The sequence below is a fragment of the Phaenicophaeus curvirostris genome, chromosome 33 (genome assembly GCF_032191515.1).
Source record: "Phaenicophaeus curvirostris isolate KB17595 chromosome 33, BPBGC_Pcur_1.0, whole genome shotgun sequence".
NCBI lineage: Eukaryota > Metazoa > Chordata > Aves > Cuculiformes > Cuculidae > Phaenicophaeus > Phaenicophaeus curvirostris.
The window spans coordinates 1,159,846-1,186,848 of record NC_091424.1 but is presented as its reverse complement, the minus strand read 5'-3'; the positions used below and the strand labels follow the sequence as shown (position 1 = coordinate 1,186,848).

The 27,003-nt window shown below is 53.1% G+C and overlaps 1 protein-coding gene across 1 annotated transcript in view; it reads right to left on the bottom strand.

Annotated features, from left to right (window-relative positions):
- The window catches only part of LOC138732511 (scavenger receptor cysteine-rich type 1 protein M130-like), a 283,984-nt gene extending 262,300 nt beyond the window's left edge, over positions 1-21,684 (bottom strand). The window contains exons 1-5 of the mRNA XM_069879113.1: positions 21,434-21,684; positions 20,812-21,119; positions 19,454-19,780; positions 19,057-19,371; positions 18,277-18,591 (exon numbers count right to left, since the gene is read on the bottom strand). Of these exons, the coding sequence (XP_069735214.1) occupies positions 18,277-18,591; positions 19,057-19,371; positions 19,454-19,780; positions 20,812-21,119; positions 21,434-21,684 (1,516 nt within the window). The remainder of the gene's footprint in view (positions 1-18,276; positions 18,592-19,056; positions 19,372-19,453; positions 19,781-20,811; positions 21,120-21,433) is intronic.
- Positions 21,685-27,003: the final 5,319 nt, after the last annotated feature.

Genomic DNA, 27,003 nt, shown 5'->3' with positions numbered 1-27,003 from the left:
CCACCATTGATTAAAGAAATATATTAGCATTTTTTTCTATATATTTTTGCAGGCAGCTTGAAAAACAGGTGATGCACCTCACAACATAGAGATGAATAAGCATAATCCATGCAGATGTTTTCATCCTCCCCGTCAGTTTATTTCAACTACCTCTGGAACATGCTCAATTTTTTTACCTTTTGAGGTCCACAGTTTAACTTAAAGAAGAACACAGCCAGGAAATGTTCTGTTTAATCTCCTCTCAAATAAAGTTTAGTTTTAGGACACAAATATAGGACATCATAAATGGATATCCAATTGAATACAAGATAAAGAGTTATGCAAAGGAAGTATTCATACATAAGAAAGAATTTTAGTGATAACTTCTTAAAATTAGCTGATGGTTCTTCCTTAAGATCTATGCATTCACATTATTAAAAAAAACCCCACGCCATTCCAGTTCCCACACGCCGCACACTCCCAGGCGCCACCTATTCCCACTCTCTGCTCATTCCCAGGGTTCGTCTCATCCCATGCTCCATCCTCTGCCCTTCCCTATCCCATGCTCTGCCTCTTTCCCACGCTCCGCCTCTTCCAAAGCTCCACCCTATCCAACATCCTGCCCGTTCCCATGCTCTGCCTGTTTCATGGACTGGAAAAATTAACAATATATTTCTGTCACAGCAATTGCCTGCATGCCTAATTTTCTAATTTTCTATTCATCGCTATTTAATCTTACTCTTTCATTGCATAAAAGATTGAAAAGTAGCAACCAAAGATTTAAAATATCTCAAACTCTAGACAATTACCAAAAACCACTTTCTATTATCAAAATCTAACATATGATGGGGAGGAGGAAAACATCTGCATGGATTATGCTTATTCCTCTCTATGTTGTCATTTGTCACTTAATGTGCCTGCCAAAAAATATATACAGAAAATTCCTACTGGATTTCTTTATTCTATGGTGGTACTTAAGAAAAAACAGAGAACATAACCTTCAGTATTGTACCAAGTAATGCTAAGTTTCCCTGCTAGAGAGTATAGGAGAAAGGGGATATAAAATAAATACGTTTTGGGTGACATGAAATAGGGAGAATTGTTGATCGGGTGGAGGAAAATTCTAATTTGAAATTTCTATGGTTCTATTCATTGCTATTTACTCTTACTATTTCATTGCAGAAAAGAATGGAAAGTAGCTACAAAAGATTTAAAATATCTCGAATTCTAGACAGTTACCAAAACCCTCTTCCTCTTATAAAACTTTACTATGTATTTAATTTATTGGTTAATGTATATTCAAAATCTGAAGAACATTTTAGATGGGTCGTATGGTTAATTTGACCTTTCATAAAAGTATAAATATGAATTCTATGATGTAAAGTAGAGTTCTTCCTGCTTCCTCAAGATTTCTTTTTAGGGGTAGGGTTACATTTAGGGTCGTTAGGCTTAGGGTCATTAGTGTTAGGTTTATAGTTAGGGTTAGTGACATTAGTTTCAGGGTTACTGTTATGGTTCGGTATATGATTTGGGTTAGGATTAGGATTAGGGTTTGTGATATTAGGGTTAGTGTTAAGGTAAAAGTTAGAGTTCCAAAGGCCAGACTACTTCCAGGGCCCAACCCGTTCCCAAACCCCACCTTGTCCCATGCTGTGCCCCATTAGTGGAATTAGTGGGGCATGGAAAGAGGTGGGGCTAAGGATCGGGCAAGGCATGGGATAAGGTGGGGCTTTGAAATGGGCTGGGCGTGGGAAATAGTCTGGTCTTTGGAACTCTAACCTTAACCCTAACCCTAAGACTAATATCACTAATCATAATCCTAACCCTAATGTCGCTAACCCAAACCATAAACCGAACCACAACCGTAACCTTAAAGCCAATGTCACTAACCCGAACCATCACCCTAACCCTAACACCCCTAACCATAACCCTAGCCCTACGTAGAAAACTTGAGGAAGCATTAAGAACTCTTCTTTACATCATAGAAATCAAATTTAATCTATTAGGAAAGGTTTAAAATTTACCAAACGATCCATCTAAAATTTTTTTACAAGATTTTGAATATTCATTTACCATAAAATGAAATAGATAGTAGAGTTTGACATAAGAAAGAGATTTTTTGGTAATTGTCTAGAATTTGAGATTATTAAATATTTGGGAGATACTTTTCATTCTTTTCTGCAAATGAGGAGTAAGACTAAATAGTAATTAATAGAAATTTAGAGATTTCAAATTAGAATTTTCCTCCACCAGATTGATATTTCTCCCTATTTATTGTTGCCCATAATATATTTATTTCATAAACCCTTTCTTCTATATTCTTTAGCAGGGACATCTGACACTCTTTTGTACAATTCAGAAGGTTATGTTCTCAGTTGTTTCTTAAGTGCCACCACAGAATATAGAAATACATCAGCAATTTTCTGTATTTATTTTTGGCAGTCAGCTTGAGAGACAAATAATGTACCTCACAACATAAATATGAATAAGCATAATCCATGCACATGTTTTCCTCCTCCCCGTCAGTTTATTTAAACTACCTCTGGAATATGCTCAATTTTTTTGCCTTTTGAGGTCCACAGCTTAACTTCAAGAAGAAGATAGCCAGGAAATGTTCTGTTTACTCTCCTCTCAAATAAAGATTTTTTTTTTGGAAGCAACTATAGGACAAGATTCAACGGATATCCAATTGAATACAAGATAAATAGTTTTGCACAGGAAGTATTCATATATAAGAAGGAATTTTAGTGATAAGTTCTTAAAATTACCTGGTAGTTCTACTTAAGATCTATGCATTTACATTCTATGCATTTATAACACTACTAGTTACCAGTGACTTTATCAGAAGCTATATTTTTGAGATCATTTAGTTCACCCATTTTCTCCTCTGAAAAGTGTTCCAGAGCAGTTCCAAGACACAAATGATGAGTGGTGATGTAAATAATCCTGTTCTTTAAGTCACAGACCAAGCTTGCAATATTTCAACTCCTCCCTGCTGCTGTGCCTCCCCCCTGGGTTGTGCCCGTTGGTCTGAGGGATATGGGTGGGGTGGGTCGGGCTCCTTTTTGGTGTCTGTCGGACCCAGATCGAAGGGATTGTTGGCCCTCCCTTCGGGGGGTGCAGAGGCAAGCACAGCCAGTTCAGGGGGGTGGGGGTTTACTGCAGTTGTTGATGATCCTGCACTAGGCTTGGAATTATCACTGTGCTTTTTAGAGCCAACATGCACCTTTAACGCTTCAAAAACTTTCTGCCAGGGACAAAGCAACTTAGTAGCTAATTTCAATAGTTCAATTAGACAAATCTTGTCATATTTAATCCCTCTCTTGGAGACGATAAGTTGGAGGATTTTCACCACTGCCTCTTTATTATATTTAAAAAATGTGGAACTCATTCCTCCCTGACTGCCACTACTTGCCTGTAGCAGATCTTTGACTCCAGAATCTTCTTTATTTGGACGTGCGTCTTACTCCAATCTTCAGCAGTGCCGGGAAGTCATCAGCAGTGCCGGAAAGTCATCAGCAGTGCCGGGAAGTCATCAGCAGTGCCGGGAAGTTTCAATCTTCAGCAGTGCCAGAAAATCTTCAGCAGTGCCAGAAAAATCTTCAGCACCGGGTCAGTGCCAGAAAGTTTTCGGCCGGTCCTTCCACCCTCTAACGTGTCTTCAGTCATTTTGAGCAACTTCGGCAGGTAATCCGAGGGTCCCTGTTTGGGTGCCACTTGTTGACGGGAGCATAACAGAATCAAACACAGAGATCAAGATGATCAGCGAGTGTTCAATTTATTGAGCTTAGCTGTTTCTTTATAAACCCTTTTCGGTTACATAACTGGGTGCCCACGAGGGTATCTACAGTGTATTATTGGTTAAAGGTAGCTGTCCTTAAAGCTATTACTAACATAGAATTTTCTAAAATACTGCACTTGCTAAGAAAACAAATTACATTAAAATAAATGATGTTGATAGTTCTCTCTAATTGTTTTTCTTTTAGCTGGTACTCGTTCCCACTGAACTAGCTGCTGCATTCCTCCCAGCTGGCCCCTGTTTATCTTTAGGATCTCTGTTTCAAGGCTTTGTTAGAGTTGTCCAGTATCAGCATCCAGGCTTTGTTCTCTGTAAAATGTTCCAACAACGCTTGTTCCCACGCTCCACCTATTTCCCAAGCCCTGCAGATTCCCATCACCTGCTTGTTTGCCACGCTCCATCACTAGCCCCATCAGTTCCCACGCCCCGCCGTTTCCCATGTTCTGCTTCTTCCCACATTCCACCCTTTCCCATGCCTCATGCATTCCCATGCTCTGCCTCTTTGCATGCTCTGCCTGTTCGCATGCCCCACCCATTCTCATGCCCCACCCATTCCCACGCTCTGCCTGTTTTAATTCCCCAACCATTCCCGTGCCCCGCCTGTTCCCATGCCCTGCCCTTTCCCGTGCCCCGCCCATTCCCATACTCAGCCTTTTCCCACGCCCTGCCTCTTCCAACACTCTACTCTTTCCCACACTCTACCTTTTCCCATGCCCTGCTGGTTTAAATGCCCCACCCCTTCCCAAACTCTGCCTGTTCCCACGCCCTCCCTGTTCTCACACCCCACCCATTCCCATGCTCTACCATTTCCCACCCCCAACCAGTTCACATGCCCCCCCCATTTCCCTGCCCTGCTGATTCCCATCACCTTCTTTTTCCTACCCTCCATCCTCAGCCCTGCCGGTACTTGCGCCTCACCCATTCCTACCTCTGCCTGTTCCCACACTCTGCCCATTCCCACGCCCCACCCTTTCCCACGCTCTATCTTTTCCCAAGCCCTGCCTGTTCCCGGGCCCCGCCTATTTCCCATGCCCCAGCCATTCCCACGCTCCATACTCAGCCCCGCCCATTCCCACCCTCTGCCTATTTCCCACGCTCTGATCGTGGCCCAGCTTCTGTCAGAAGAGATGCTGAGCAAGAATGACCATGAATGCTGCAGAGCCTCTGGAGATAAAACTGTGGAGAGCTTTGATAACAAGCTAGCCTCTAGCCTGAGAAAATTCAACATCTGTGGCAAAAACAAGAAGGTATAGGAACAATCACAGGGGTCACGAGGAGCTGGGAAGGGGAAGAACAGCTGTGGAAATTTCTATGAAGGACTTTCAGGACTGTTGTTGACATTTCATTATGGTATAAAGATGAGGTTGTAACAATAAACTTGGCCTCAGTTGAATTGAAATGAGAGTCCATGTCTGTTTAATATGCCAAAAGCTGCTTCCCACTCTCCATCTATTTACCACGCTCCAACACAGCTCCACTCCACCCATACCCACATTCCTCCTAGAATCACGCCCCGCCCTTTCCCACACCTTTCCAGCTCCCACACCCCACCCGTTCCCATACACCACCTATTCCCACTCTCTGCTCGTTTCCAGGGCTCATCTCATCCCATGCTCCATCCTCTGCCCTTCACCATCACACGCCCCTCACCACAAGAAGGATGTTGAGGCTCTGGAGCGAGTCCATGAGGAGCAACAAAGATGGTGAAGGGGCTGGAGAACTGGCCTTATGAGGAATGGCTGAGAGAGCTGGGGTTATTAAGCCTGGAGAAGAGGAGGCTGAGGGGAGACCTCATTGCTTTCTGTAACTACCTGAAGGGAGGTTGTAGAGAAGAGGTTGCTGGCCTCTTCTCCCAAGTGACAAGGGACAGGACAAGAGGAAATGGCCTCAGGCTCTGCCAGGGGAGGTTTAGGCTGGACATTAGGAAAAATATATTTCACAGAAAGGTCTTTGGGCACTGACAGAAGCTGCCCAGGGAGGTGGTTGACTCGCCTTCCCTGGAGGTGTTTAAGGCACGGGTAGACGAGGTGATAAGGGACATGGTTTAGTGTTTGATAGGAATGGTTGGACTCAATGATCTGCTGGGTCTCTCCCGACCTGGTTATTCTATGAATCTATGATTCAATGATTTTATGTCCCTGCTACAGAGTATAGGAGAAAGGGGGTATAAAATAAATACATTATGAGTGACATTAAATAGGGAGAAATGTCAATCGGGTGGAGGAAAGTTCTAATTTGAAATTTCTAGAATTCTATTCATCGCTGTTTAATTAGGGAAAATTAGGTTAGGGTTAAGGTTAGACTTCCAAAGACCAGATTATTTCCCACACCCAGACCATTCCCAAGCCCCAACATTTCCCATGCTCTGCCCGATCCTAAGCCCCGCCTCTTTCCATGGCCTACTAATTCCCACACTCCAAATATGTCCAACACCCCACACATTCCCATTCATCACACCATCACATTTTCTGCTTATTTCCCATGCCCGAACCATCCCCACGCCCTGGCTTTTCCCCTACTCGAACCTCTGCCCAGCCCATACCCACACTGCACATAGTAGGATGATGTGGCTATTGCCAGGCTCCTCCTATTCTCATACCCAGCCCTTTCCCATGATCTGCTTTTTCCCACAATACACCTATTTCCCTCGTCCTGCCAATTCCCATCACCTGCTTTTTCTCATGCTCCAACCTCAGCCCCACCTATTCCCGCACCCCACTCATTCCCACGCTCTGCCTGTTCCCACACCCTGCCCTTTCCCGCGCCACACATATTACACATGCCCCACCCATTCCAACGCTCCATACTCAGCCCCGCCTATTCCTAACCTTTGCCTGTTCCCACGCCCTTCCAGTTGTCATGACCCATCCATTCTCACGCTCTGCCTTTTCCCATGCACCCCCCATTCCCACGCTCTACCTGTTCTAATGTCCTGCCAGTTCCCACGCCCCACTTTTTCCCAAGCTCTGATGTTCCCACAACATGCCTGTTTCCATGTCCCACGTATTTCCCACCACCACACATTGGCACACTCTGCCTGTTCCACACCCTTCCCATTCCCATGCCCCATACTTTCCCACGCTCTACATTTTCCCATGCCCTGCCCATTCCTATGCCCTTCCTATTTCCCACACCCCACCCATTCCCACGATCCATAATCAGCCCCGCCCATTCCCACCTTCTGCCTATTTCCCACACTGTGTTCTTGGCCAAGCCCCTTCCCAATATCCACCTATTTCCCAGGCGCCACCACCCCAGCTCCAATACACCCGTTCCCACATTCCTCTTGTACTCACGCCCCTCTGTTTCCCACACCTTTCCAGTTCTCACACCCAGCCCATTCCGATGCACCAACTATCGCCACTCTCTCATGGCTGAATTTAATGATCTCATAACCATAGCTTCTGATAAAGGCTTTTGATACCTAATTATGGTAAAAGTGTATTCCTTTGTTTGTTGGTTGTATTTTTATTATTTTATGAATATAAATGCATAGATCTTAAGCAAGAACCATCAGCTAATTTTAAGATCTTATCATTAAAATACTTTCTTATGTATGAATACTTCCTTTGCATAACTAGATATCTTGTATTCAATTGGACATCCCTTGAAAGGTGTCCTATATTTGCTTCCTACACCAAAAATTTATTTGAGAGGAGAGTAAACAGAACATTTCCTGGCTATGTTCTTCTTTTTATTTTCATTTCTATGATGTAAAGAAAAGTTCTCTCTGCTTCCTCAAGATTTCTACGTAGAAGTAGGGTGTACAGTTAAGGTTGTTATGGTTAGGTTAAGGGTCATTAGGGTAAGGGTTGAGGTTAGGGTTAGCAAAATTAGTTGTAGGGTTACGGTTATGGTTCGGTGTATGGTTCGGGTTAGCATTATTAGGGATAGGTATAGGGTTAGAGGTATTAGCCTTATGGTTAGGGTTAAGCTTAGAGTTGCAAAGACCAGACTATTTCCCATGCCCAGCCCGTTCCAAAGTCCCACTTTTCCCATGTTCTTCCCAATCCTACGACCCGCCGCTTTCCATGCCCCACACTCCAGCTATGTCCAACACCCCGCCCATTCCCATTCATCACACCATCACAATTTTGCTTATTTCCCAAGCCCGAACAGTTCCCACGCTCTGCCTCTTCCCCTGCTCCATCCCCTGCCCCACCCATACCCACACTGCACATATTCCTACGACCTAGCTATTGCCACGCTCCTTCTAGTCTCACACCGAACCCTTTCCCATCACCCGCTTGTTCCCACTCTCTTCCTATTTCCCACGCCCTGTCCATTCCCATCATCTGCTTTTTCCCACGCTCCAACCTCAGCCCCGCCCATTCCCGCACCCCACCCATTCCCACGCTCTGACTCTTCCCACACCCTGCCCCTTCTCATGCCCCACCCATTCCCACACTCTGTCTTTTCCTGTGGCAACGTTGTACAGAGAAGATGGCCTGGATGCTGTGGGACTGAGCAATTCTATCAAAGCCTTGAAACAGAGAGTTGAAAGATAAACAAAGGCCAGCTGAAAGGAATACAAGAGCTAGTTGGGTGGGAACAAGCACCAGCTGAAAGAAAAACAATTCAAGAGAACTATCAACATAGTTTATTTTAATGTAACTTGGTTCCTTAGCATGCACAGTATTTTAGCAAATTCTATGTTAGTAATAGCTTTATGGACAGCTACCTTTAACCAAGAACACACTGGAGATACCCTCGTGGGCACCCAGGAATGGGACCAAAAAGGGTTTAGAAAGAAAGAGCTAAGCTCAATCAATTGAACACTCGCTGATCATCTTGATCTCTGTGTTTGATTCCATGATGCTACTGTCTAAATTTCCCCGTGCCCCTCCCATGTTCACGCTCTGGGCAGGGCGTGGGAAATAGGCGGGGCTTGGGAACGGGCAGGGCGTGGGAACAGGCAGAGCATGGGAATGGGTGGGGCATGGGAACAGACAGGGCGTGGTAATTGTTGGGGCGCGGGAACGGGCAGGGAGTAGGAAGAGGAAGAGTGTGGGAATGGGTGGAGTATGGGAAAATAGAGGGCGTGGGAACAGTCAGAGCATGGGAACTGGTGGGGCGTAGGTAGAGGCAGAGCATGGGAATGGGTGGGGTTTGGGAACAGACAGGGCATGGTAATTGTTGGGGCGCGGGAACGGGCAGGGAGTGAGAAGAGGAAGAGTGCGGGAATGGGTGGGGTATGGGAAACTACAGGGCGTGGGAACAGTCAGAGCATGGGAACTGGTGGGGCGTAGGTAGAGGCAGAGCATGGGAATGGGTGGGGTTTGGGAACTGGCAGAGCGTGGGAAAAGCAGAGCATGGGAATGGGTGGGGTGCGAGATCAGGCGCGGCTGATGATGGAGCATGGGAGCAAGCAGGTGGTGGGAATTGGCGAGGCATGGGAAATAGGTGGAGTGTGGGAAGAAGCAGGTCATGGGAACGGGCTTAGTGTGAGACTAGAAGGAGCGTGGTAATAGCCCGGTTGTAGCAATATGTGCAGTGTGGGTATGGGCGAGGCAGAGGGATCAAGCAGGGAAAGAGACAGAGTGTGGGATTATTTTGGGAGTGGGAAATAAGCAGAACTTGTGATGGTGTGATGAATGGGAGTGGGCAGGGTGTTGGACAAAGCTCGCGTGTGGGAACGTGTGGGGCATTGAAAAAGGCAGGGCTTACGATCGGGCAGAGCATGGGACAAGGTGGGGTTTGGGAATGAGTTGGGTATGGGAAATAGTCTGGTCTTTTGTACTCTAACCTTAACCTTAACACTAAGTCTAATATCAATAACCCTAATCCTAAGCCTAATGTCACTAACCCAAATCTTATACTGAACCATAACAGTAACCCTGAAACTAATGTCACTAACCCTAACCATAAACCTAACACTAATGACCCTAACCCTAACGACACTAACTGTAACCCTACACCTACATAGAAATCTGGAGGAAGCAGGAAGAACTCTTTTTTACATCATAGAAATCAAATATATACTTATATGAAAGACCGAACTTTACCATATAATCCATCTAAAATCTTCTTCAAGATTTTGAATATACGTTAACCAATAAATGAAATATATAGTAGACTTTACTAAGAGAAAGAGGGTTTTGGTAACTGTCTAGAATTTGAGATAGTTTAAATCTTTAGTAGCTACTTTCCCTTCTTTTCTGCAATGAAATAGTAAGGATAAATTACAAAGAAGAGAAATGTAGAAATTTCAAATTAGAGTTTTCCTCCACCCGATCGACAATTCTCCCTATTCCATGTCACCCATAATGTATTTATATTATACCCCCTTTCTCCTATACTCTGTAGCAGGGACATTTGGCATTACTTTGTACAATACAGAAGGTTAAGTTCTCAGCTGTTTCTTAAGTGCCAACATAAAATAAAGGAAGACATTAGGAATTTTCTGTATATATTTTTGGATGGCAGATTGAGAGACAAGTGATGTACCTAACAACATAGATATGAATAAGCATAATCCATGCAGATGTTTTCCTCCTCCCCATCATATAGCAGATTTTGAAAATAGAAAGTGTTTTTTGGTAATTGTCTAGAGTTTGAGAAATTTTAAATCTTTGATTTCTACTGTTCATTCTTTTTTTGCAATGAAGAAGTAAGATTTAATAGTGATAAATAGAAAATTAGAAATTTCAAATTAGAATTTTCCTCTACCAGATAGACACTTCTTCCTATTTAATGTCAGACATAATTGAATAAAATAGAATAAGGCATGCAGGCAATTGCTGTGACAGAAATATATTGTTCATTTTTCCAGTCCATGAAATAGGCAGAGCATGGGAACGGGCAGGATGTTGGATAGGGTGGAGCTTTGGAAGAGGCGGAGCGTGGGAAAGAGGCAGAGCATGTGATAGGGAAGGGGAGAGGATGGAGCATGGGATGAGACGAGCCCTGGGATTGAGCAGAGAGTGGGAATAGGTGACGCGTGAGAATGTGCGGGGTGTGGGATCTGGAATGGTGTGGGAAAGGGTGGGGCATGAGTATAGGAGGAAGGTGGGAATGGGTGGAGTGGAGCTGTGGTGGAACGTGGGAAATAGGTGGAGAGTGGGAAGCGTCTGGGCCAAGACCAGAGCATGGGGAACAGGCAGAGGGCGGGAATGGGCGGGCCTGAATATGGAGCATAGGACTTTGCTCCTATAAGCCTTAGGGTTAGGGTTAAGGTTAGAGTTCGAAGGACCAGACTATTTCCCACGCCCAGCCCATTCCCAAGCCCCACCTTTTCCCATGCTGTGCCCAATCCAAGCCCCACCTCTTTACTGAAATTAAGTTAAGGTAGGTTAAGGTAGGTTAAGTTAAGTTAAGTTAAGTTAAGGTAGGTTAAGGTAGGTTAAGTTAAGTTAAGTTAAGTCAAGGTGAGTTAAGGTATGCTAAGTTAAGGTAAGACAAGGAAAGTGAAGGTAAGTTAAGTTAAGGTAAGTTAAGTTAAGGTAAGTTAAGGCAAGAAAAGGAAAGTTAAGGTATGTTTAGTTAAGGCAAGTTAAGTTAAGTTAAGTTAAGTTAAAGTAAGGCAAGGTAAGGCAAGGTAAGTAAAGGTAAGTTAAGGTATGTTAAGGGAAGACAAGGTAAGTTAAGTTCAGTTAATTTTAGGTAAGGTAATTGAAGGTAAGTTAAGTTAAGTTATGGTAAGTTAAGTTAAGGTAAGTAAAGGTAAGTTAAGGCAAGGCAAGGTGAGTTAAGGAATGTTTAGTTAAGGCAAGGTAAGTTAAGGTAAGTTTAGTTAAGGTAAGGTAAGTTAAGTTTAGGTAAGTTAAGTTAAGTAAGGTTAGTTAAGTTAAGATTAGTTAAGTTAAGGTAATTTAACTTAAGTTAAGGTAAGTTAAGATAAGACAAGGTAGTTGAGGTAAGTTAAGTTAAGGCAAGTTAAGGCAAGGCAAGGTGAGTTAAGGAATGTTAAGTTAAGGCAAGGTAAGTTAAGGTAAGTTAAGTTAAGGTACCCTGCCCTTACCTTACCCTGACGTTGGCCTGACCTTGATCTTGATGTGAGCTTGACCTGACCTGACCTGACCTTACCTTACCTCACATTTCCCTACCCTATTTTACCTTACCCTTCCCTTCCCTTCCCTTCCCTTCCCTTCCCTTCCCTTCCCTTCCCTTCCCTTCCCTTCCCTTCCCTTCCCTTCCCTTCCCTTCCCTTCCCTTCCCTTCCCTTCCCTTCCCTTCCCTTCCCTTCCCTTCCCTTCCCTTCCCTTCCCTTCCCTTCCCTTCCCTTCCCTTCCCTTCCCTTCCCTTCCCTTCCCTTCCCTTCCCTTCCCTTCCCTTCCCTTCCCTTCCCTTCCCTTCCCTTCCCTTCCCTTCCCTTCCCTTCCCTTCCCTTCCCTTCCCTTCCCTTCCCTTCCCTTCCCTTCCCTTCCCTTCCCTTCCCTTCCCTTCCCTTCCCTTCCCTTCCCTTCCCTTCCCTTCCCTTCCCTTCCCTTCCCTTCCCTTCCCTTCCCTTCCCTTCCCTTCCCTTCCCACTCCCCACGTTCCTATCATAGCCAACTGGGGGTGTTGGTTGACAGAGACTGAACAGCTGAGAGAGCTGGAGAAGAGGAGGCTGAGGGGAGACCTCATTGCTCTCTACAACTACCTGAAAGGAGGTTGTAGAGAGGAGGGTGCTGGCCTCTTCTCCCAAGTGACAGGGGACAGGACAAGAGGGAATGGCCTCAAGCTCTGCCAGGGGAGTTTTAGGGTGGATGTTAGGAAAAAGAAATTCACAGAAAGGGTCATTGGGCACTGGCAGAGGCTGCCCAGGGAGGTGGTTGAGTCACCTTCCCTGGAGGGGTTTAAAGCACGGGTGGACGAGGCGCAGAGGAGAATGTTTTAGTGATTGATAGGGATGGTTAGACTCAATGATCCGGTGGGTCTCTTCCATTAGAAGGTGGGGGCACCCCAGAACAGCTCTCAGCTGGAGCCTGTTGAGGTGACCATGGTCCTTGCTTCCTTCACCATCACACCTGGCTCTGCATCATGAGCACCAAGGATGCTTCTTCCCTGAGTACCCAGGCTCACACAGGCACAAGCTGGAGCTGAGCACTGGTCCTCTCCAGCTCTGCTGGACTCCCAAGCTGGAGAAACAATGTTTCCTGCGGTGACCCTGTTTCCATGTTCCGTTCCTTCTGCCATCACTGCTAGCTTGAGCAAAGCCTTGGCAGGGAACCTGGTGCCACTGAGTCAGGCAGAGCATTGTGGAGGTGGGACTGGTGGGGCAGCACTCGCTTCTTGTCGCTGAGGGATCTGCTGTCTCCATCCACCTCATGCCAGTGGGAACCAGGTGAGCCCTCCAAAGGGATGGCTGACTCATGTGGGCACAGGAAACACTGACTCCATCCTCTGGGAAACTCCCACCAGGGCAGGCTGCAGCCCTGCACCTCCCCAGGGAGACACGGGCACAGGGCTGGGGACAGAGAGGCTGCTCTGGGACCAGGGGCTGCCAGCAGGAAAGTTCTGGGACCAGGGCAGAGGGGTCTGTGAGCCTGGACTGCCCCCAGGCCTCCCCAGGGTCACCCCAGGGGTAGAGGAGCTGCCAGCAGGGAGTGGGGTGGGGGCTGGAGCCCAGCAGGAGGAGGGGCTCCCAGGGATGCTGGGGGCCCTGCAGTCCCTGCCCAGCTAGGAAGTGGCTGTGGGGCTCTGATGGGAGATCTCAGGGTCTGTGAGGGCCCAGAGCAGCAGGAAGAGCCCACGGAGACCGAGGCCCTGGCAGAGACCGCAAAGGGGCAACCCCAGCCCTGTGACCCCCAGAAACTGCCCTACACCCTGAGCCAGGGCAGCGGCAGCAGAGCTGCCTCCTGACCCCTGGGGGAGGGGATCCATGGCTGTGATCCCCCTGGGGCCACGGACCAGGGTTCACCCCAACTCAGCAGCTCTGTTGGAACCTCCGAACCGTGGGGAGTCCCAGGTCAGGAGGTGGGAACTGCTGCTGGGGTGCAGCATGGGGATGTGTAGAGAGACAGTTTTGCTGGAAACTGCAGCTGGAAATGTCTCTGCCTCAGGAATGTTCCCCAGGAAGCAGGGGCTCTTGCAGCCCCACAGCTCTGAGGCTGCTGTTTCTGAGCTGTTACCATGCCCCACCACCATGTCCTTGTGTTTTGCTCCCTGTAACCAGCTCAAGGAGACACCCCGACCCCAGCCAGGCCAGAACCTGCTCTGCTGGCACCCAAAGGATTTTAATGACACCAAACACAGCGATACAGGGTGAAATGGGAATAAAAATGGAGGCAATGCCCAATTGTTCCTGCTGCTGTGGACAAAGAAAGACGGTTCCTGGTGCTCATGGCTCTCCCAGCTGCACAGTCCTCTCCTCCCTCCTGGCTGCCCCCAGTCCCACCGCAGGGATGGGCTCTGATGACCTGGGGCTCAGGAACTGCTGAGCACTCAGCTCCTGGGTCCCAGTCTGTGTGTCTTCAGGGGGATAGGCCAGGGACATTTCTTCAGCGTCGTCATAGCCCGTGCTCTCTGGCGATGGACAGCAAGCATCTCCCTCAGCTCTAAGGGCCCCAGCACTGCTCTGGGAGTGCAGTTTTGCCCCTGCAAGCAGCAAGACCATGGCGTGCTCATCCCACGAGGTGCCCCTCCTGGGCCGTGCATCACCTTCCTCCCTCTGCTCCCCGGCCCTCAGATGTTCCACTCCCTCTCCCACCCCTGGCCCTCCAAAGAAAACTCAACAGCACCTTCTCCACCACAGGATTTTGGGCTCTCAGCAATTCATCTGGCACCAGGGTGGCACCCAGGAACCAGCAGTGTTCTCTTTCCCTCTCACCTCCACGTGTATCCCTGGGTCCTGCTCCCTTTTCTGGTGCCCCAGGCATTTCCCAGCCTCCCGGTCCTGACACAGGGTCTTGCTCAGGGTCAGGAACCTCCCTGGCATCATCATAACCATCTGCTGGGTCACCTGCAGGCGAGACAGGGGTCTCTGAAAGGAGAAGGGAGTTGGTGGCAGGGAGGAACCGTGTCCTGCAGAGCAGAGAACGGGAGGATGAGCCGGGACGAGGGCCTCAGACACAGGTGTTGGCAGCAACACAGGAGAACCCGCCATGTCCTCTCTAGCTATGACAGCGACGCTCAGCAACACCACTGTTCTTCACATCTGCAGGAAGGAGAGATCAACCCCTCCCTGCCCTCCAGTACCTGGAAGTGACCCCAGACCATCCTCCTCCTTGCTGTCCTTGGGGTGCAGCTCGGTGAGGGACCCCTTGGAATGGGAGCCTGGGGAGAGGAACAGCGGGGCTGAGGGGAGCGTGCTCTGCTGAGCTGGCTTATGGTCAGTGCTTCTGGGGACAGCGGATGCACAGCGCCCCGGCTGTGTGTGGAGAAGGGCTCAGGGTTTCCTCTGCACCCCTGGGACAAACCCCATCCCAGAGGAGCTCCCAGAACTGCCCCAGGACAGCCCCTTCCCTCAGCCCTTGGGAGCCACAGGGGATGCAGGGGCCGGGAGAGAGGAACCGACCCTGGCTGGACTTGTGGGGAGGAAGGTCCTCTCCCGGGCCCAGGACCTGGCTGCTCTCCCCACACACCCCACAGCACCAGCACAGCCAGGACCGTGGGTCAGGGGCTGCAGTGGGTCAGCCCTGGGTGGGACTGGGGAGAGGGCCCTCCAAATGTTACCTCCGTGAGGGATGCACACCCACCTGTGCCGCTGAACCTCGCCTGCTTCTCCCATGATGGGCTGTTCCCGATCTCCTCATACACGGCCTCAGAGAAGGGCTCCCATGCTCTCTTGGAGCCTGCAGATGGAGCAGGGCTGGTTTGTGGACACACAGAGAGGGGACAGGACCCTGCTCTGCTCCCCAGCCCCATTCCCTGGGCCAGCCCAGGGCTGTCCGCACCCAACAGCCCCACTGTGCTGTCTGGGCACCACTGCACCCTCTCAGGGAGTGCACATGCCCCCATGGAGATCTTCTAGGGCAGCGACACCCTCACACCATCCCTCAGAGACAGACCCTGTGCCCCTCTGCCCCTGGATAAAGTCCTGGTGCTGAGCTGGGGGCAGCTCTTGCCTCTCCTCTCCCCCTGGCTCTGCCCCCTCTCTCCCCCACAGATCTATAGCACGGTCCATGCTCTGCTGTGGGGGGGTCAGGGCTGGATGGGGAACAGCCCTGGGACCAGAAAACTAGGGAGAGACCCGAAACCTAGGGAGAGACCCTGCTCCACCCCACTCCTCCTGGCAGCTCCGCTGACCCAGAGCCCCTCCAGCACTGCCCTGAGCTCTGTCCCTGCTCATTCTCAGCCGTCTTCCCTCTGATCCTGTCTCCCCCAGCCCAGCTCTGCTGTTTCTCTCCTTGCCCCGTCCCTGTCTGGACTCTGTCCTTGGCTGCTGGTGGCCCATGGCCAGGCAGGTGATGGGGCAGCATGTGGGGCAGCAGGCAGCACACACTCTTGTCCCCACAGCTCTGCCCTCGCCCCTCGCTGACACCCACAGACCCTCTGGCCTGACTAGGAGGCCCGTTCCCTCAGGGCTGTGGGGAAAGACCCACCTCTGCGCTCAGCCCTGGCGCTTCGCACTTGCCCAGCCAGGAGGGCCAGGAGCAGGCAGAGCAGGGCTCCCAGGATGATGCAGATGATGACGGGCAAGGAGATTCTCCCACTGCTTCTCAGGAAGGCCCGGGTGGGATCTGCAGGGACAGGAAACAAGAAAGGGCAGCAGCAGGGCTGGGAGAGGTGAGGCTGAGACACATGGCTCCCACCCCCTATTAAAAAGGGGGCTGGAGAACCCAGGGGCTGAGGATGGGGATCTCCCACCCTGCCAGGTAAATGACAGCTGTCCCCAACCTCACCCCTAACGTGGTGCCTCCTTCGGGGAGTTTGACACCCTGGCCAGGAGCCCCTTCTCCCGGCTGTGGGTCCCAGCACAGCCCTGGGCAGCCTCCGCGCAGAAGGAAGGACAGGTTACCTGCTCGGGGGGGCGGTGCTGCTGTGGTGGATACAGCTGCAAGGGATGAGAAGGAGAGCTGGGCTGAGAAGGTGGGCGTGCAAGCACCAGGGAGCTGCTTTCTGACACGCTCAGTGTGTGTGTGTGTGTGTGCGCTTCCCCATCTATCCCTGCCCCATCCCACCCGCATCGCCCCTCCTGCCAGGCTGGGCAGGGGCACTGAGATGGAGCCTAGGGGGCCGCTCTGGGCCATGGGCAGAGTGGCACAGGCAGCCCAGGAGATACTCTGGAGGCTGCAGGGACCCACAGGCAGAATCTGAAGCACATCCCACCCCACGAACTCTGAAGGACATCCCAAAATCATGGAGTCTGAAGGACATCTGAAACCCACGGATTCTGAAGGACATCCCAAACCCACAGAGTCTGAAGGACATCCCAACCCAGAGAAGTCACGGGTGCCTCATCCCTGGAAGTGATCAAGGCCAGGCTGGATGGAGATTTGAGCAACCTGATCCAGTGTGAAATGTCCCTGCCTATTGCACAGGGTAGAACTGGATGGGCTTGAAGTTCACTTCCACCCCAATCCATTCCATGATTGTATTCCACTCTAGGCACCGGGCTCCCACATTCTGCAGGGATGGCCTTGCTCTCAGGAGCTCTGGAGCCACACTGGGAGTAGCCCCAGCTCCTTGCCAATACCCAGGAGGGGCTCTCAGACCCTCCACTCACCCGAGCAGTTCACAGCGGCATCCTCCTTGTGCCGGCAGAGCCCCCTGTCCCCAGTCTGGGCCCAGCAGTCCTGCAGAGACAGCTCTGTCCCCTGGCACTCCACCCGCTCCAGCCAGATGGGGCCCGAGCCCTCCCCAAACGCCGCCTCGCCCAGGGCAGACACCGCGGGGCCGCAGCCCAGCTGCCTGCACGCCACCTCAGCGTCCCGCATGTCCCAGGAGTCGTCACACACCGTCCCCCAGGAGCCGCGGTGCCACACCTCCACTCTGCCCGAGCATCTATTCTTGCCGCCTATGGCGCGGATCTTCTCCCTGTCTGGAGAAGGCAGAGACCTCTGTGGGCAGCGGGACAGCAGGCAGTGCCTGGCCGGGCAAGAGGGGTGGAGAGGAGCCGCTACCTGTGCAGCTGGTGGAGCTTGGGCACTCGGTCCCCAGGGCTGGGGGCACTTCTGGCTGTGTCCCTGCAGGAGGAAATGTGGCAGTGAAGACGATTCTGCAGCAGGTGCAGCAGAGCATGAGGCTGAGCTCTGCCTCCCCGTGCCACCTCCCTCACAGCAGCAGCTGAGCCTGGGACACTCAGAGGACACGCACGGCACTGGGAGGGACCCCGACTGCCCAGCCCCAAAGGGACCCTGCTTCTCAGAGCAGCAGAAGGCTCCCATGGAGAGGATGCTCCTCAGAGACCCTAGGTGGTCTCTTCTGAGATCGTGCCTGGAGACACCTCTGCCTCCCCCAGGCTCTGCTGCGAATCAGGCTGGCAGCTGCTGGGCAGCATGTGGGGCTCTGAGAGCTCAACCCCTACTTTCTGCCCCAGCAGCAGAAGGGTCTGGTGTGGAAAGACAAACCTCTGTCTCTGTGCTGGAGAAGGGACAGAGCTGGGGGAGGCTGGTGACCGGGAAGCTCAGAATTACCATTGCAGGAGATGTGGGTCTCGTCTTGTGGGTCATTGCACGACTGCGGGTCCCAGGGGTCGGAGAGGCACTGCCAGAAGGAGCTGCTTCTCTCCCCACACTCCACGCGATCCAGCCAGGTGACGCCAGACACTGTGCCAGAGGTCCCTTGTGTCTCGAGGAACCCTCTGTCCCCACAGCCCAGCTCCTTGCATGCCAGTGACACCGCTTTGGGAGTCATCGAGTTGGAGCAGACGCTGCCCCATGTCCCGTTATAGAGAACCTGCAGGCGCCCGGAGCAGCCGGTGCTGTTCTCCAGCCTTAGGGCTACAAACTCTGGGAGGAGAAGTCCAAAGAGTATCAGGCTGGTTTGGGTGGTGGGAGCAAGGATGTCCCAGCACCCCCAGGCCCTCAGCCAGGCAAAGACATGATCAGCAAGTCTGAGGAGAACTTAGAGCAGCTTCCAATATGGAAAGGGGCTCCAGGAAAGCTGGGGAGGGGCTCTTGACAAGGGGGATCAGGGGTGGGATGAGGGGCAATTGATTTCATCTGAAAGAGGGGAGATGGAGATGATATCTTAGGAGGAAATATTTTGCTGTGAGGGTGAAGAGGCCCTGGCCCAGGTTGTCCAGTGGTGGCTGCCTCATCCCTGGAGGTGTTCGAGGCAGGTTGGATGGGGCTTGGAGAACCTGATCCAGTGGGAGGTTGGAACTGGATGGGGCTCAGAGGCGGCCAGGAACAGCCTCAGCCATTGTGCACTCTCGCCTTGTCCCTGAGTCCTCCCCAGCTCCCGGCACTGACCTGAGCAGTTGACTCCTGCGTCCTCTTTGTGCCCACAGTCGTGCTGCCCCCAGGCCCCTGGTGGGCAGTCCCAGAGAGCTCCTTCAGCCCCGGAGCAGTTCACGCCGTCCAGCCAGATCTGCCCGGAGCCTTCTCCAAACCGAGCAGAAGCAGGCGCCTCCAGTGCTCCCCCGCAGCCCAGCTGGCGGCACACGACGGTGGCATCGGGCAGGTCCCAGCCGTCATCGCAGACGGTGCCCCAGCTGCCCTGGTGGTAGATCTCCACTCTCCCGGCGCAGCGCCCTTGCCCATTCACCAGCCGCACCCGCCGGCTCCCTGCAGCAGGAAGGAACCCCAGCTGCCACCAGGGGCTGGTGACACCCAGCCCTGAGCTGGCAGGTCCCTGCAGGGCACTTACCCTGACAAACAACCCCCACATCCTCTGCGACACCTGCTGCCAGCGTGCTCTCAAGCACCGAGGTGTTGCAGAGGGTCAGGTTGGCCTCGTGCCCTGCACACCGCACCCCCCGCAGCCCCACGGGACCCGTCCCTTTCTCCGGCTTCGGGGGGTTGTAGGCTCTCTCTGCCTCTCCACACTGCAGCTGCCGGCACACCACGCTGGCCTCCTGCTCTTCCCACTGGTCGTCCAGGACTCTGCCCCACGTTCCATGCTGGAAGATCTCCACTCGCCCATCACAGCGGCTCTCTCCACCCACCAGCCGCAGGGATGCGGAGCTGGGTGGGCCTGGGGAGAGGAGCAATGGCCTCAGCAGCAACAGAGAGACCAGAAACCTGCAGAGCTTCTCCAGGCTCTGGAACCCTCAGGGTGCCCTGAAGTGCACCTGCCCACCCTCAGCCCTCCATGGGGAGCTCCAGGGGAAGGTTTCCTGGTTTGAGTCCAGGTCCCTAAGCATTACTGGGAAAGAATCTCTTTGCTCTTGATGCAGCAGAGCCACTCGGCCAGTCCCTGCTGAGGCCAATGGGGCAGCTCCCAGAGCAGGACGCAGCCGTGCATACAACAGCTGAAGGAACGGCAGTGCCAGGACAAGGTTTGCCCAGCCTTGAGGTCTTCAAGACCGGGTTGGATGGGGTTTTGAGAAACCTGACCCAGTGGAAGGTGTCCCTGCCCACGGCAGGGAGTTGGAAGGGGATGGTCTTTGCCAATTCAAACCATTCTCTGATTCTGACCTCTGTTCTGGCATGGAGGAGACCCAGGGCAGAGCCCACGTCTCTGCCCCTCTGCACCCCTGGGAACTGGGGAGGCAGTGTCCCTGTCAGGGAGCAGAGCAATGCAGGATGTCCAAGCAATGAGGAAACATTTGGAATACGTGCTGGGCAGAAGCCCCAGAAGCAAGGTCAAAGCCCAGCCTTGCAGCTCCCACCTGGGGCTGCTGCTGGGGACACACGGGCAGCCCTGAAGGTTGGCTTTGGGCTCCATGAGGCTCCTGGGGGCTGGGACTGGGTATTTGGCAGATGGAGTGATGGAGCTGAACCTGCAGCCCCATCCTGGACTGGTCCCATAGCAGAAGCACAGGGAAGCCCAGGCCTGGCAGTAGCCCCAGAGCTGAGCTGCTACACCTGGACCCAGTCAGCCCTCAGCTCTCCCACATGAGAGCAGTCAATGTGAGCAGACAAAGCTCTCCAGATCACTCCTGGTGGACCAGGCTTTCTCCAGGCAGAAATTGACCCTGGTGCTGCCATGGAGTCCATGCTTTGGGTGGCCGTGTCGCACCCAAGTGGCAAATGGAATCAACAGAGTTGTTTCCCAGCCCTCACCTGAGCAAATGACAGCAGCGATGTTCTCATGGGAGCATGGCGAGGCCCCCAGGACGGTCACTGGGCACTCTCCCAGGTGGGCTTCAGTCCCATCACAGTGGAAAGAGTCTCTCCAGATGGGGCTGGTGCCTCCTGCAAAAAGCCCTCCTCTGGGAAGGGACTCAGCAAAGCCGCAGTTGAGGTGACGACAGAGAACGTGGGCATCCGAGAGATCCCAATGGGAGGCACAGAGGGTGCCCCAGGTCTCATGCACCTGGACCTCCACCCTCCCGTCACACGCCGTGCTGCCGTTCACCAGCCTGAACCCTGTGAACCCATGGACAGAGAAGGATTATTGGGGCCCGACTTGTGCTTCTTCTCCCTTGGGAGCTGGAGGAGAGACCAAATGGATGGATGGCCTTTCTCCTTCTGGATGCAGACACCCACGTTCCCCTTCTGTCCTCAACCCTGGCTCTGCATGGCCCCTGCCCTGCTCCCACCCCCAGCCCAGCCCCACGGAGCAACACCCCACGCTGAACACTTACGTGTGCAGGTGACCCTGGCAATGCTGCCCTGGGGACAGGGCTGGCCCCTAGAGGATCCCCTGGGGCAGGAAGCGAGGTGGGGTTCATTCCCCACACACCGCAGCTCTCTGTCCCAGAAGGCACCAATGCCTTCTCCAATGAGAGCTGCCCCATGGACGGGCAGGGCTGCACCACACTGCAGGTCCCTGCAAACCACAGCGGCGGCTTCAGGACCAAAGTCCGAGTCACAGACAGTTTTCCACTGGTCCCCCTCACGGATCTCCACGTATCCTGAACAGGGACTGTCCCCTCCAACCAGCTGGACGAAGCCTGGAGAAACAAAACCCTCTGCGAGTTCCCAGCTCCTCATGATGGTCACACATCTATGTTCCCACCTCTTCTTCGGGGCAGCTTGCAGGCAGAGAGACCCACAGATTCCCAGCATCTCCCAGTAGGTGCTGATGGCACAAACACATCCAGGACCCCCTGCTGTCCCCAGACACAACCACCGGGCTTGTGGGCTCGCTTCTGTCCCACCCCCAGTTACAGGCACTGCTCAGACAAACTGCTGCTGTCCTGGAGACCCTGGGTTGCACTGGCCCCAGCATTGCAGCACCCACGGGACTCGAGGCTAAGGAGATGGTCCTTGGTGCTTCTGGCTGCTGCAGCCTGGTCTGCCCAACCGAGCTCACGGCCAGGCTGAGGGACCCCTCAGAGCCACCACCAATGCCCCTCGTCCCCAAGGTTGGGAACGTGCTCTTAGCTGGGACATGTCCTGGGGCACAGATGTGGTACGGGGGCATCTGTGGTTACTGTCCCCACCAGTCCCCACCTCCATTGCCAGCCTAGGAAGGGCCCTCAGCAGAGCCTTTGCCAGCGTCTGGGTGAAGGAGAGCAGGCAGAGGAGCAGCCCTGGGCTGACCCAAGCTCCTAGAGCAGGGACAGGCACCAAGGAGAGCCAGCAAGGGCTGGCAGATCCCTGTGCCCAGGGCAGCCAGAGGCTGGGGTGGGCAGGAGAGGCTGGCCAGGGAAGTGCTGCTGTCACAGGGGTGTTTCCATGTGGGCTGCTTTCAGGAGGTGATCCTGGAAGAGGAATGAGGTGGCCATGACCCACCCTGCTCTTCTGCCCAAGCCCAGTGCTCCTCCCCGTTGCGCAGCCCCTCTGCCCTGGGTCACTCCTTTCTGCCAGGGGACACAACCCAACAATCTCTGGCCACCTTGGACCCTTCCCTGTGAGAGGCATGGGGGCACCCGGTCCTCAGCTCTGCCAGGCAGCTCTTGGGTGAACAGGAGGAGAAAGTTTGCAACCAAGAGACCTCAGGGCAGAGTAGGCATTCATCTCCCGACATAGGAACCCACCAGGGCTCCAGAGCCACATGAGGGTCAGCAGAGGGGTGGTTTCTACTGGGCTTTCATCAGAGACCAGGAAACCAGCAGCGACAGCTTCAGCTTAGCAGAGTCACTGGCCACACCAGCCCTTCCCCACTACCTCCTTCTTTCCCTGAGGGCACAGACAGGTCCCTTCCACCATCCCAACCACAAAGATGGGGAACTGGCTTGCACTGTACCTGAACATGTCACTCCGGCATCCAGGCTGTGATCACAGTACTCCCGAGCATATTCTGAGTTTGCGCAGTCAGACAGGGCAGACTCAGTTCCAGCACAGTCAACATAAAACAGCCAAATGGGGCCAGATCCTGGCCCAAAGTGTGCTGTTCTATGAGCTTCTAGAGCAGATCCACAGCCCAGCTGCTTACAAACCACTGCAGCATCATCCATGTCCCATGAGAAATCACACACCGTCCCCCACTGGCCCTGCTGTTTCATCTCCACTCTCCCAGCACAGCGCCCGCCGCCGTTCTCCAGCCTCAAGTCCGCAGCCCCTTCAAACACAAACACAGGAGGGGTCAGTAGAAAACCAAGAACCACACAGCAGGTCTGGAGAGGTGTCCACTACCCAGACTGATTCACAGGCATGTGGGACAGAGCCCTTCATGCTCAGGGTGATATCCAGAGTGGTGTATGCATCCTTCCTGCCCCATGCACTGGAAAACGCTGAGACTGCCCAGCATCAGGGCTGCTGCCCCACAGCTTCAGACCTCCTCCCACCTCCCGTTGCCTTCTGCCCATGCCTGCTCATTCACTGTGCCCAGCCTGCACAGGGCACCCTCTCCTCCCCAGCCCAGAGCCCCTGTGCAGCCCTGTGCCATAAGCCTACAGCTCCCACTCACACCCAAAGGGGCACAGGGAAAGGCAGGGGGTCCATCGACCCGAGTGCCTTCTGCCCCTTGTCTCAGCGTCACCTGCAAAGAAACCCTATTCCCAGAGGTTTCCCAGTGGCTGCACTGGTGACCACTGGGCCTAGGCTGTGGGACAAGGGGCCCGGCACTCACCCCTGCACGGCTGCACCCAGAGCAGCAGCCACAGCAGCCGAGGGGACAGGAGCCCCTTCATCCCCATCCTGAGCCTCCTGCTCTGCTGGCGCAGCCCTGCTGGACCCCACTCCCTCTCACGGCTTCTGGGGACTCACGGGGAAGTTAACAGGGTGATGTAGCTGCAGATGCCGACCCAGCTTCAGGAGGAGCCAATCAGAGCAGCAGCACCTTTTTAGACATTATCGGGAGTGATCTCCCCTCCAAGGCAGCCCAGTCCTCCAATGAACTTCTCCAGCGCCGTTCATGACCATATATGAGGGACACACACGTCACGGTTGCTGCGATGGGGGATTGGCACGGGACAAGCTGTGTGTGGGGAAATGGTCCTGTCATCCCTTGGACCCTGGGATGGCAACTGGGCACACAGAGCCTCTCCTACGCTGGGCTCATCCAAGCACACAAGAGGGGCGTGTTCGGTGGCACCTGAGCTGTGGGAGGCGTGGAGCTGGGCTGGGACGAGGTCTGTGTCTGGATGGAGAGGAATCAGCCCCTGTGGCTGGCCCAGCCCTGCTGTGCTGAGAGCAGCAGTTGGGAAAAGGTCTCGGCCAGGGGCAGAGCTCCTTCCCAGGGGTGCTGGCTTGATCATCCCTCCCTGCAGAGCCTCACACTGAGCCCTGGCAGGAGCAGGAGCTGAGACATGTCCCTGCCCTGGCAGCATCTCTCCTGCCCCGAGGCTCAGCCGTGTCCCTGCCTCTCAGCGTGTCACCCAGGGGCCGTTATTCCCTGCAGGCGGATCGGGAACTGGAGCCTGCAGGTGCACAAACCACAGCCCACGTGACCTCCCCCCCGCCCGCAGCGCCCAGGCAGGAAGTTTGTGGTTTCCTGCTGGCACCCAGCCCGGCACAGCCCCGCGGAGCCCCCGAGCCACCAACCCCGACTGATCCACCAGGCCTGAAGGGCTGCTCCTTCAGCTTTGCAGGCACCGTGCCGGGCAGCTCCTGTCACCAGGATCCCCTCTGATGGACATGGCTGCTCTGCACTGACCCCACGGCCGTGGGGAGCATCGGTGACGAGACCTCACACCTTCCTGCTGCCACTCTGTGTGCTCAGGGGTGACAGTGACGGTGACTAAACCCCATCCTGCTGCCACCCTGTGTGCTCAGGGGTGACAGTGACAGTGACCTCAGACCCTCCTCCTTTTGCTGCTCTGGGCTCATGAGTTAAATGGTCACACGTATGTGCTGTGCATGGGTTCTACTGGTGATGGTGCCTCCAAACATCCATATTTAGTGGTGTTTAAACACTATTGTGATGTCATCAGAAGCCCCCACACAAGCCCTGTGCCTGCTCATTACCTAAAATCTGCTCTGGCAATGGTGCGATCCCGAGCTCGTACACAGCCAAGTGCCTGCTCCTGGACCATCCACCACTCAGCCACAGGTGACGTCACAGCATCTACCACTGCCATGTCTGCTCCTCGTCTATCAGGCATTCAGGTACCACTGGCATCACAAGCAGGTTCACAAGCCACATGCCACCTCCTGCTCTATCATCTGCTCAGGCACCAGTGACCTCACAAGCACCTGCACCATCTACAGGCCCTCTTCTGCTCTACCAGCTCCTCAGGGGTGAGTGACCCCATAAGAACCTGCACAACCCATGGGCCTTCTCCTGCCCTATGAAGGAATCAGACACGAAAGACCTCACAAACACCTACACAAGCTTTTGTCCTTCCTCTGGCCTGTTGGCTCCTTGGTGACCTGTGACCTGACAACCACATATCCAACTATTTGCTCTCTCCCTACTTGTCAGGAACAAGGGACCTCACAAGCTCCTACAAATGCCACGAGTCTCCTCTACTCGGGCAGTGGTGCTCTCGCAAGCACACACCGACCCCTTTGCTGTGTGATTGTCTTTTGGGGTGACCCCCACCAACATCAAAACCCTTATGTAATCACTGCCTCCCTCTCCCAGCAGGATGGGGGAGACAATTGCAAGGGCAAAAGCAAGAAAACAAAACTCCTGGGTGAAGATAAAGAGAGTTTCATAAGTGGAGGGAAGAAAAATGAAACCAGGGATGGAGAAGAGGTCAGTCCCACCAGCAGAGTGACGTCCAGCCAGTGTCCAAGCAATGGCTGCTTTGGAGAAACTCCCCTCCCAGTTTTAGTGCTGGACAAGGTTCTGTAAGGTGTGGAATTGCTCTTTGGCCCATTTGAGCCACTTGTCCTGATTTTCCCCCTTCCCAGTCTCTTCCCACCCCAAGCCTCCTCGCCCTGGGGCAGAGTGGGAAAGCGAGAAGGCCTTGTCTCTCTGCAAGCTCGGAGCAGCAGGAGATGCAGTTCCAATCTGTTATCAGTGCCCTGAGCAGAGCACAGCCCCACAAGGGCTGCAAGCAAGAAAATTAACTCCATCTCAGCCAGGCTCTGGGCAATCTCCATCTCTTAGTCCGTACTGGTTTGTTCTGGTTTGAGCTAGATCTGAAGTGGTTTTCTCAATTTAAACTCAAAGTTCCTGTCCTTGGACACTTCCAGACGTGGGACATCTACAACTTCTCTGGGCAACCTGTTCCAGCTCCTTGCCACCCTCTTTGTAAAATGTTGCTTCCTTACACCCAATCTAAATTTCCCCTCTTTCTGTTCAAATCCAATGCCCCTTGTCCTGCCACTACAGGCCTTCGTAAAAAGTCTTTCTTGGCATGTGACCACTATGATTTCATCTGTAAACACCCTGAAGAGTGCCCAGAGACCTCCCAGGATGGGGTTTGGAGGCCTCAAGCATATGACCAGTGGCCTCCAGGCTCATTGGTGTGGAGACTGCAAGCATTGTAGGATTCGCCTGAGAGTGCTTCAGGGGTGGTTTCAGAGATAGTGGAGCTGGTTTTAGCTGCTGTTGGGTGCTTTAATTGGCATCTGAATGCTTGGGCCTTTTTCTCAGGAGCCCCCTCCAACCAGAGCCAATGTTGGCTCAAGCAGACCCTGTCTGGACATGAGTGACAGGCATGGGCTAAGCCAGGTCAGGGTGGGAAAGAGCAGGAGCTGAGCTTGCCCTGGAAAGCAAGAGGCGCAACAGCGCCCACTCCTCACAAGGAACTTGTCTGCAGGAATTCCCCTGCTCGGTGGTGCCATCAGGTGCCGGTGTCCCCCTTGGCTAAACTGTCCTGGCAGCTCCCAGCTCGGGGTGTGCAGCCGTGCCAGGTCCATGCCATGGAGGAGAGTCCCTGTCCTCCATCTGCAGCTGAGGCTTCAGCAGCCTTTTCTCTCCACAGGATACGCTCTGCAGCTTCACAAGCCCCAATGGAAACCAGCAGCCACCCC